An 11714-nucleotide genomic window follows, 5' to 3' on the forward strand; every position below is an offset into this window, starting at 1 on the left:
ATCTAAGTTAAGGAAACACATAAATATACAAATAACAAATATTACATTTCTCTTCATATAACCAATCCCGAGTGCATACTAGTGCCTCAACAATATCAGGTTTGAGCAAACTCCTATATTGCCAATAGTAAAAGTGGATTATGAAGCAACAGTAGAAATAAGAATACTCAAAATATCACGAGCCACAGCAGCTACTGCAGGATAACAAAATTCATTTCCTTTCCAGTATGAAAGAATGTCAAAATTTCCCTTCGTATCATTCATCATCCTAGGTTCATCCAAATAAAGTTCTAATTGATTCTTATTTGCTTGAACATCCTCCCCGCCACAACTAAAAAATTCCTACAATTAAAATAAGATAATATAAACATAATTTACTAAGTAGTTAGGAGTATATATACTAAATTACTAACAATAGCACAAAAATCACAAAATAAATATATAATTTTACCTTCATCATTGTGGAAGTCCACTTGACTTGTGGTTGAGGTACTTGGGGATCAACACGTCTTGTATCAAGAGATATGGTGCTTGAAGATGTAGTTGAGGAACCACCATATTCAATAAAAAGAGAGACTAATTTATCGCGAACATGTCTATACTCTCTAGAATTATTAACTCCATAAAGCTTTGAATAATAGAAATTTACAAGTTGAAGCTTGTAATGAGGATCCAACACAGCTGCAAGAGCCAACACTACACTAAATTCTGACCAATATTTCTCAAATTTAGAGAGCATTTGTGTCACCATTAATCTCTTATACTCATCTTCGCTCTCAACTTCTTCCTTCAAGGTTACATAAATGTCAAAAATCACAGGAAAGTATAGGTTGGCTGTGGGATACTTGGTACTAGAAAACTCACATGTAGCTTGGTAAAAGCAAGCCAAAAAATTACATATATTAGTCGTTTTTTTCCACTCAACTCGAGTAGGCCGATGCTTATAGTTTGAATCAATCATCTCTAAATAACTAAAAGCAAGCCGATAATGAATAGCAGTCTCAAGCATAAGATATGTATAATTCTATCTGGTTGGCACATCTTGTCTTAACCCCTTATTACTATCCAATGACATTTGATTTACAGCCTGAAGAAAATTTTATTTTCTTAATTGTGATCTTCTAACATACTTCACACTATCACAAATCTTTTGGAGAGCGCTATCAATCTTTTTCAAACCATCTTGAATTATCAAATTAAGAATGTGTGTACAACAACGAATGTGAAAGAACTCGCATTCACAAAGAAGAGCTTTCTTTTTGTTCAATTGATTTTTTAATAAACCAACAGAGCATTATCCAATGTTATAGTGAAAACCTTGCTCTCATTCCCCCACTCTTGTAGCATATTATATGTCTTTTCACACAAAGATATACCATTATGTGGTGGGGGCATGAATGAAAAGTTTAACACCCTTTTACTTAAGACCCAATTTTTGTCAATAAAATGTGCTGTGAGACACATATACCCATCAGTAGTCAAAGAAGTCCACAAATCAGATGTTAAACAAATCTTCACAGGACAACCATTCAACATAAATTTAACCTTTTGGCTCTCCCTCAGATGCAAAATTTTCAAATCAGCCTTAAAAGTAATCCTAGAGATAAGTAGTGCATCAGGATGCAAGTATTTTATCATCTCTCTTATGCCATCATACTCAACATATTGAAAAGGCAAGTCATGCTTAATAACTGACGCAACCAACAATTCTCTAAATTTTTTGGGACAAAATTTAGAGCTAGTTATAGACATAGATCCCTGACTTTTAGATATGAGCATCTGCCCAACATCACGAGTGTTTCTCCTCGAACTCTTCAAATTTCCACATACGTACTTGGGGCCAAGTATATAGTACCACAATATTTGCATTTTGCCTTTAACTTCTCACCCTTCGTACCACGAATGGCATCAAAATGTTGCCAAACGGCTGAAGTCCTCCTACGCTTGTGGCCTTTTTTATCTTTCTTCGCACAAACAGATTCATTTTCTTTTATTGTAGTCCATTCAACCACATTATCGTTAAAGTCTCTAACAATATCATCACCAAGTACTTCGTTACTCATCTATACACATCATTATTAGTAAATTAGTTTGTCAATCCAAATTAGATAGTACATAAAATCTAGCTCACAAAGAAATCTTACCTGCTTTTGATCCTGATTGATGATTGGACACAAGTCACACAGTAAATGAGCTGCTCAAAATATATGGTAAGCTTTGTTGGTATCCGAGTGATCTAGACAATAGAAGATGTACCGAAATTAATGAGAGACTAACTACATCATGTAAGCAACCATAATGTTGGGCTATAAGTAAGATATAAACTTGATGAAAACTCTTTTACAACTTAATCACATGGTCCACACTCATCAACAGTAAATCGAAAAGTCTGCAGAAGTTGGATCCATGTCCTATTTTTGCCTTAAAAAATTAAAGCTCTAGTCTTTATTTCTTAATATTCTCCACTTACTCAACTATAATTAACAAGCTGGCATAAGTCAGAATAAGTATTCGTATGAGCATTATCAAGTATTCAAGTGTTCTTAAACAATACAAATGAAACCGACATAAAAATAAAAAATAAAATACATGTAGACAGCAGAATCGGTCTCGCAACTCACATACAAACTAAATCCCGCAACAAAACCCAAATACAGCCTTCAACAGTAAATCGAAATCACCCAACGAATTTTAGATTCAAACAATTCTACTACAATCTCAACATCAACAAAACAAACTAACATTAAAGCACTTCTCAAAGCTGTACTGATCAAGTGCTGTATCTGAAGCTAGTTAACTCAATGATAAAAAAATTTCTGATTTTTTTTTAAAAAAAAAAATTAAAAAAGTGTGGAGCTTCTCACGCAGGCAGCCATGTGATTGTAGGACTTGATACTACTAATTGTCAACCTTCCGCATTCTAAATTCAACGAATCAGAAATATTCACATCGATTTATTCTGATGATATGTATTGTACTTTGGTGGTTTCTGTAATACAAATGTAATGATTAAGTTATGGTAAATCAGCTTGTAGAGAAAACTGTTTGTGGCAGGCACAATAGAGGATATTTTCAGACAGCAGGCAAGACATAAATTCCTCAACAAATACCGTCTCAAGAAATCAAATAAATTTCTCAACATCTTCAAATCACATGATTTCACAGTTGGTAAAAATTATCCTTCTATTAACAACAAAAAATCAACATAGAATAAAACTGTGGGGTGTTTACAGTACAGACAGAGGAACAAAGATTAACGGACCTGTAATGTGTCGGTCGGTCAGAGACTCAAAGTCTCAGACGGGAAGGGCGCCGCGTGAAGGTTGAAGCCAGTGAGGAGTCGTGGTTGCCGGCTACGTGAACAGTGAAGGTGAACAAGTGAAGGGCACTAAACGCAAAAATGAGAGAAAGACTAAAAGATTGAAAGTGATGAAAAAGGCCAAAAGGCGTGCAGCCAAGGTTCTCCGGTCTTCACTAATTCACTTTTTTTTTTTTTTTTTTTTTTAATGGAACCGTGTGATAATCCTGTTCGTGAGACAACCCACAGGTTGACCCGCCAAACACGATTATAAACGGGTCATAATCGAGTTGACCCGATTATGACCTGAACCTGATAACAAACCCAAACCCTGTTTTTTGTGTCGTGTCGTGTTCGTGCCAAGTTCGCGAGTTGTGTCAAAAATTGCCAAGCCTAGGAGTACTTCCCTCCTCAATCCCTTCTTTCTTCATTTTCGTTCTAAGGAGAAAAAATTAGGTATTTTCATAGTTTCACTCTGTTTTGCTCCGTGTATTCCTATTTCTTCTATGCTCTTTGTCTTCCTTTTTCATGTTCATTTGGTTGTTGCTCGAGTGGTTGAGAATGTTTAGGAAGGAAAGCGTATGAAAATTTGGTATATGGTTTTTGTTGGAAATTTGGTTTCTCTGTTTTCTGCATACTTTGAGAAATGTTTTGTTTTTACACCAGTTTCTCAATCTTCACCTAAATGAAAGAGAAGCTGATTTTTTGAAGTTTATGGGAAAAGTTTGATACGAATCGTTGATCCCCCGCCCCGCCCCGCATGGATTCACCCTGTTTTATGTGGTTCACGGGTGAGAATTTCTTAACCCGCAGGGTTGCGGGGCAGAGGCAAAAAGGGTGGAATTCCACCGCACCTCGCCCCGTGCCCACCCCTAGAGGCTGGCTACCCCCATTGGCCAAAATGCTACCCCCATATTTTTTTTTTATTTAATTTTTAAATTTTTATTATTTTTAATTAAAAAATGACACTTGGCATGGGTATTATAGGCATATTTCGACAAAAGATGTCTTTTTGAAACTTTTTGGTAATTTAAGGGGCCAAAGTCAAAAGGTTGGTAGTTTGGGGGGCTACTTCCAAAACAGCTGGTTGTTTGGGGAGCTTAAATGTAATTTTCCCAAAAAGTATATATGGATGAACTTGAAGGCTTTTCAATACAAGGACAACAACATATGTTTTGTAAATTAAAGAAGTCAATATATAGTCATAAACAACCTTAAGATTAACAAGTTTCTCATGTGTCATTTTTGCGTCCCTTAAAAAATAAGGTGGCTTTTAAAATCATAATTTGATCAAAATTTAATGGTGATCAATCACAAGCCCAATGGTGATTTTAAAAGTCACTTCATTTTTGGAGGGACATAAGAATGCTACAATGGGGACTTTTAACATTATTCATGGACAATGCATGAAAACTGTCCCCTTTGCTCCTCCCATCTAGAAACACTAGAGCATATCTTTTTGGTTGTCATATAGTAAGAGTTGCTTGGAGAGAATCCTCTTGGACTTTGGCTTCCCTCATCTTTGAAAGTTAGATCCAATATTTTTTCTTAATTCGAGAGCATCTCTTGAAAATCCAGAAACACGAAACCCCAACATTTCCAATTCTATGCCTTGGTTTCGATGGGACATCATTCGGCTCACCCATGATAAGGTTGTTCATAACAGGAGTCATACTTACTCAATTTAGCTAGCCTCCCTAATCAAGAAAATCAGTTTGGAGCATCTAAAAGCTTCAAATTCAATCGTGTTTTTCATTCATTTGGAATTTGGCTCTTTTACTTCATTTTTAATGACTTATTCTTTGATAATTTTTTTTCCACTTTTTTCTTCTTTTTCTGCCTTTATATATATATATATATATATATATATATATATATATATATATTCCCTTCCATCATTCCTTAAGTCCCTATTATGTGATAGGCTACAAGTATGTTTAATAATACAAAATAATCTCATACAAGTCACCATTATTTACATCGTTCTCTCAATGTGAAGTACACCCAAAGGCGGAGACGATCACAAATAAATTCAGTAATCAAAGACAAAATATCAAATTATTTTTTTGGTCGGGAATATATCCAACATTAGTAACCACCCCATCAGACGTTTGACTTTTATGGTACCTATTCTAATAACCTTATACATAGCATAATTACCTATCAGAATAGTACCAGAATTACATGATATATACTAGGGGTGGCGGCAATTCGTATTTGCGTATCGAGTTTGGGTCGTGTCAAGACATGGGTATAAGACTATATAGGTCAACCCTAACCTAACCCATTTAATTAAACAGTTCAAACCCCTCTCGGGACAGGACTACCCGGGAGTCTTACTTTTTGGAAACCTGCAAAGCCTGAGGGTTAACTCCGACCCCCCATTCCTTCTTGTTTTTTCTGCAGGGTTTTCTCCCTGGCTCTCGGTGTAAGACTAACCGAGAGACTTCCTTCTACTTTGTTTTCTCTGCAAGGTTTTCTCCCTGGCCCTTGGTGTAGGACTAAACGAGACTTGCTTCTGCCTTGTTTTCTCTGCAGAGTTTTCTCCTTGGCTCTCAGTGTAGGACTAACCAAGAGACTTGCCTCTGCCATGTTTTCTCTGCAGGGTTTTCTCCCTGACTCTCGGTGTAGGACTAACCGAGAGACTTGTCTTGTTTTCTCTGTAGGGTTTTCTCTCTGGCTCTCGGTGTAGGACTAACCGAGAGACTTGCTTTTGCCTTGTTTTCTCTGCATGGTTTTCTCCCTGGATTTCGGTGTAGGACTAACTGAAAGACTTGTCTTCTTGCTCCCGGTATAGGATTAACCGGGATACTCTTTCTTCTTACTCCCGGTATAGGACTAACAAGGATACTCTTTCTTCTTGCTCCAGGTATAGGACTAACCGGTAAACTCTTTCTTGTTGCTCCCGGTATAGGACTAATCGAGAGACTCTTTCTTCTTACTGTCGGTATAGGACTAACTAGGAGACTTGATTTCTGCTAGGTATTTAATCTGACCCCCCATGCTTGCCTTATCCTGAAAACCTGTTCCTTTCCTGTACCAAAAGTGACATCAACAGGTTCTCGGTCTCTAGACCGAGAATAATCCAATGCTTAAGTCCGTTCTGTTCTTTTATTCTGAAAAATGCTTATTCCCAAAATCTGGGGAGCTTTCTTATCTTTATTATAACTAAAATAATAACCTTGTTCTTTAAAGCATAACTACAAATAAACAATTCTTTGCTTGGGACTCTCGAAGGTCCTCTATACCTGATTTCGGCTAGAATCTCCTGTTGCCTCGGCTCTCTGCGCCGCAGGCTTCTGCTTCTCGGGTCATCCCTTATTTCTTCATCTTGTCGGGTATCGTTCTCTCGATCCCTCTCTTCTCACTGGCAGTCTTGGGGATAACAATCTTGTGGCTGCTGGCCCCGAGGCTGATAATTCGGTGATTTCGAGGCCCATTGTTTCCGAGCTGATACCTTTGCTCTCCTAAGACTCGGACTAGCTTGTCGCTCTTTATGAGCTCTTCAATTTACAACCTCAGGGTTATGCACCCCTCGGTGTAATGGCCTCTCTACTTATGGAAATCGCAATACTTGCCCTCATTCTTTTATGGAGGGTTGCCTGGTATCTTTGGTGGCTAGCAAAACTCCGAATCTCTCTTGATTTCCATAAGGACTTCTGATATCTCGGCATTCAGAGGTGTAAAGTTGTAATCTGTGAACTTTCTTACTCACCTCTGATCTTCCCTTTCATCCTTCCTGAATTCTCATCTTTTTCTATTTGGGGACCTATCTTGGGATGGCCTTGAACTGGCCATTGCCTTCAGTGTCTCTTCCTGATGGATGTATTCTTCTACTTTATCCATCAGGCCTTGCAGGGTGCTCGGTTGCTTCTGAGCCAACTTCTTCATCAAAGCTCCTTAGGTGAAATGCCCTGATAAAGGGCGGCATAAACCATGTCCTCAGTTGGGTCTTCAATCGCCATCTTCTCTCGGTTGAACCAAGGCATAAACTCCTTAAGAGTTTTGTTGCTATGCTGGTGTAGTCTTAACGAATACCCAGATGGCTTCTTTCTTGTCCTAAAAGCCAGGAATTCCGTAAGGAACATCTTAATCAACTCATTAAAGTTGTTAATAGAGTTGGCGGCCAGTCTCCTAAACCAGTCTCGAGCATTCCCTGAGAGAGTCAAAGGGAAGGCCCGGCATGCTTCTTCATCAGATATTCCGTGAAGGTCTAGGTGGGCTCAGAAATTCTCCACATGATCAAGAGAATCCCCGTCTCCAGTGTAACTCATGATCTGTGGGACCTTGAACTTATCGGGTAGTCGAAAATCTACTACCTGTCTAGTAAAGGGCGAGTTTGTGCCCAACAAGAGCCTGCCCACCGCTAGGGACTTACTCTTGTCCTTCCTTTCCATCTCCATATGCGTGCATCTTCTATCCAACTCGGCTATTATTCTGCTCAGGTCTCCTGCATCCTCCCTTTGGTCTTTGTGACGGTTAGGCCTTCTGTTTCTTAATTCCCAAGCATCTACTCCTTGGAAATTCTCTTCTTGATGGTTAACCTCCCGACGATCCTCTTCTCGATAACCTGGGCCATTAATATGGTTGTTACGCCTTTCTTCCTCGTGTCCATCTCAGTTCTCCTTGGGATGGGCCTGTTCCATATTTGAAAGCACCAACTCTGCATTTTGTCGCGTTAAGGCTTCAATGTGAGCTTCCATCGCTGCTATGCGATCCTGATCTCCACCGCCCGGAGGAGGGTACAGTGGAGGCTATGGGTTATTCTAAATCCTTGGATTTGGGTTGGGCTGCAGGATTTGCTCCTGCTCCGATCTCCTTTGCCAGTTGGCTTGGCTTCTAGAACGTTTGTTCATCACCATTGCGGATTTTTTATTTTTTATGTGAACGAATATCGTTCCCATGGACGGCACCAAATTGTTGGTACAATTTTCGGTATGGCGTGAACACGGCTCTTCCTTCTAGATTCTTTGGGCTTTCCCCAAGAATTCTGCAAAATGAGCAAACCTATGAGACCTTTCTGGGGGTCTTCTCCGATGCTTTAGTTAGTTCCTACTAAAGAAAATTTGTTAATTCTCCAAAAAATCAGTCTGAGTTTATACCTGAAGTTGGGGCCTATTTATAGGCAAGATCTGCGCCCTTGTTGCTAAGATTTCAGGATTTTGCCACACAAATTTGTGATTAGGCTCAATCCCGGATTTTCTAGGACTAGGCACTATCTCAAGAAATCATGCCCGTAAAGTCCATCATAATTCATGGGATTCTCATTCGTATTTTCGGGGCCTCAGTTAATATCTGAATTTCCAGGACATGCTTGTCCCTGGCCTTAACTGAGTTCTCGAGACAGGCTTGTCCCAGGCCTTGGCTGGCTTGATAACTGAGTCTTAGTCCTGAGATGTCTACATTTGCGGGACCCAATCTGACTATACCTCATGCCCCTTATTCTCGAGAATAACTGTCTTATATCTATCTCCCGAGATTGGACTATCCTAGGAGTCCTGTTATCTTGGTTGCTTAGTATCTGCCTCTCAGGATGAGACTTTCTTGGGAGTTTTGTTGTTTTTCCCTCTTGGGTTGGCACTGATCCAAAGCTTAGTCTGACTGGAATTATTCCCAACATTATTCAATTGACAATATTTTATAGAATAACAACTTATATGGTCCAATTCAGCTTATTTCAACCACACCAACATATCAATCAGAAATTTCCACTTCTATGATCAAGATGTATCAAAAACTAAAAATAAAAAAAAACATAAAAAAAATTAAAAGCTTAAAAAAAAAATTAAAAAAAAAACCTTTTGGCTTGAGCTACCCCTCTTTTTCTTTTTCTTTTTTCTTTTTTTTTTTTTAAAAAATAAAATTAGTTAGGCGTGGGACACATGTTAGTTTTTTAAAGATGTTGATGTGGACTTCTGTCAATTTTTGGACGGAGGTACTATCTCTGTTTTTAATCATAAACGATGTATCTTCTACAATACGAAATGAACCACAGGGAACAAAAAATAAAGTCTTTAAACCTTAGGGGGCAAAAACATATTTAACCCTAAATTAAATTTCACGGACCAAATCGACATTCACGTTGAATTCTAATGATATTTGTAAAAATTTCTAAAGTTTTTAAAAAGTTAAAATTATTGGTTATGGTATGACCAAGTGGAATTAATTTCTTAGGATAGTTATATGGTGGTATTCTTATTGTTAAATTATTAGTATTCCAACATTAGCCTATTATGCTTCTGGATGCTCAAGATAATTATAAAATATTTTTTACTTGTTTTAAAAATTAATATATTAGGGTTCTTATTATTCTTTTTTTCCCACTTGCTCAAACTTATGGGATCCTTTTTCAAGGCTAGTACTGTTTTTTGTATCATATGATGTTATTTTGCCTGTCATAGAATCGTAGTAGGTAGGCAATTGATGCATGATGCAGTGATGCCCTGATGAATAATTATAGAAATTTCTAACTATACATTTTAATAATTTTAAAAAGTGACTAACTAAATATGTGAAATCGCAGCACCAAACACCCTTTTAATAATTTTAAAAAGTGACTAAATAAATAAATAATTTTGAAGTTAAATTTAAAAAAAATTATAAAAAGAGATATTTTGAATGCTATAATCACAGCAAAAAGAGGAGGTATAAATGAAATGCAGTACTCCCAGTGGTCCGAGTCGCCGCCAGCATGGTGAATTGGCAGGTGAAATGGCTCGGACACCACCATATTCCTTGAGAAAGACAATTGCTTCTCAACTAACATACACAGTTTCATAAGTCTATTCTCTAGATACGCTCCCTAAACATATCGTATCTTTGTGGGAAATATTTCAATTCATACTCTTCTCTTTGCCGTGTGAAAATGGAGATGCCCGAATCTCCAACCCACCCTTGTGATTTATACTGTATGCCCTTTTATCGGTAAAACTCTATCAATTTGGTATATGTGTTGTTTTTCTCGTTGCTGTTTATGTTTCTTGTTACTGTGCTCTGCTTTTTCTGCTGCTTACAGTTATTTAGACATTATGGTACAGTTGGGTTTTTTTTGGGTGGCTCATGAAACGAGGTTGAGGTCCTTCCGTTTTCTGTTGGGGTCCTCCCTCCCCCATCTCTTTCAACCTTATTGTATATTTGTAGTACTCTTTTTTGCCTTCCACGTCGAGCTAAAAAGGGCCTGCTCGTATTGCATTATGGAGGTGGCATTCAATCTCTGAAACCCATCTTTTGGACACTTCTGTTTTTCAGAATTTCAGTTTCTTTTCTTTCTATACTGCCACCCTTCACTCCTTCACCCCCTCTGTCTCTCTAATTTACTATCCCCCTCCCACATTGTTCTCCTCTCCAGTTTTTGCACCCTAAAGAATTACTACTCCCTCTCTCTCTCTCTCTCTCTCTCTCTGAGAAAATGGGCAGCTCTGAAAATTGCATTTTCCATCACAGAAATAGACACCTACTCATTTCTTTGCTCTCTGTTCTTTTGGTTTCAAGCTTAAACCAAGCGAGATTCATGGCTGAAGGTAATACTATTCCAAGATTTTTCTTTTTCGTTTTCTTTTTTTGAATCGGACTCTGCTCACTTTCTTCCGTATTGCAGGTAGAGCCATTCCCAAGTTAGTTGAGGCTGTCCAAGTAAGTAACAATAACCCCATACTCTTCTTTTTCTTTACTTAACATTGAATTCCTTTATGTGTATTGCAAACAATTTCTTGGGTTTAGTTCGCCGGCGAAAGTTCCAGCTTTACGTACCCGACCCAAAAAAAAAACGATGAAGTGAAGTAATTGGAAATGTTTGCATTGTGTACAGAAAGGGATAGAAGAGAAGAAAGTGGGGCGGATGGTGAGAACCCAGATAGGATCAAGGCCACCAAGGTGCGAGAGAAGGTGCGGCTCATGCGGGCACTGCGAGGCAGTTCAGGTCCCCGTTGCGGCGCAAGCGAAAATCGAGAGGAGAAGCCATTTCTCTGCGGCAATTGCGTACTCCAGAGGGGATGGCATCTCCAACTACAAGCCCATGTGCTGGAAGTGCAAGTGTGGGGACTTCATTTTCAATCCTTGATTTAATTCGTAAATAATATATATGACTTCAATCCGTTGGTTGGATTGCAGAGTAATTTGCAGTTTCTTTTTCTTTTTAATTGTTTGCATTTTTTTTTTGTGTGTATATTATTTATATCATTAATGTTAATTTTAATCTAATATCAAGTATTCAGACAAAAAGTGTGAAAAAGATATCTAAAAAAAATTGTATAAACGGTATTTCTCGAATAAGGGCCAACCAATTAGTTAGTCAATTACTGAACAAATCACATGGAAAAGGGAAGGGCGGGGGGCCGGGGGGGTGTTGGGGTGGAAACAAGGAACAAAAATTTCAGTAATAAAATTTTAAATTATGTGACTAGTTTTAATATCCTTT

The 11714-nt window shown here is 38.1% G+C and overlaps 1 protein-coding gene across 1 annotated transcript; it reads left to right on the plus strand.

Moving 5' to 3' along the window:
• The first annotated feature begins 10154 nt into the window (after positions 1–10154).
• Positions 10155–11411, plus strand: LOC133870056 (EPIDERMAL PATTERNING FACTOR-like protein 2). The gene is made up of 3 exons (XM_062307092.1): positions 10155–10818; positions 10896–10930; positions 11106–11411. Exons 1-3 carry the CDS (start codon positions 10707–10709, stop codon positions 11355–11357), a joined length of 399 nt encoding a protein of 132 aa, XP_062163076.1. The 5' UTR covers positions 10155–10706; the 3' UTR covers positions 11358–11411.
• Positions 11412–11714: the final 303 nt, after the last annotated feature.

This window comes from Alnus glutinosa, chromosome 6 (genome assembly GCF_958979055.1).
Source record: "Alnus glutinosa chromosome 6, dhAlnGlut1.1, whole genome shotgun sequence".
Classification (NCBI taxonomy): domain Eukaryota; kingdom Viridiplantae; phylum Streptophyta; class Magnoliopsida; order Fagales; family Betulaceae; genus Alnus; species Alnus glutinosa.

What these genes read in the sequence shown, in the direction of transcription:
- LOC133870056 (XM_062307092.1), top strand. Translation starts at nt 10,707, where the DNA reads ATGGGCAGCTCTGAAAATTGCATTTTCCATCACAGAAATAGACACCTA. An exon ending in AGCGAGATTCATGGCTGAAG is followed by an intron (nt 10,819 to 10,895) that starts GTAATACTATTC and finishes TCCGTATTGCAG; the next exon opens with GTAGAGCCATTCCCAAGTTA. An exon ending in AGTTAGTTGAGGCTGTCCAA is followed by an intron (nt 10,931 to 11,105) that starts GTAAGTAACAAT and finishes CATTGTGTACAG; the next exon opens with AAAGGGATAGAAGAGAAGAA.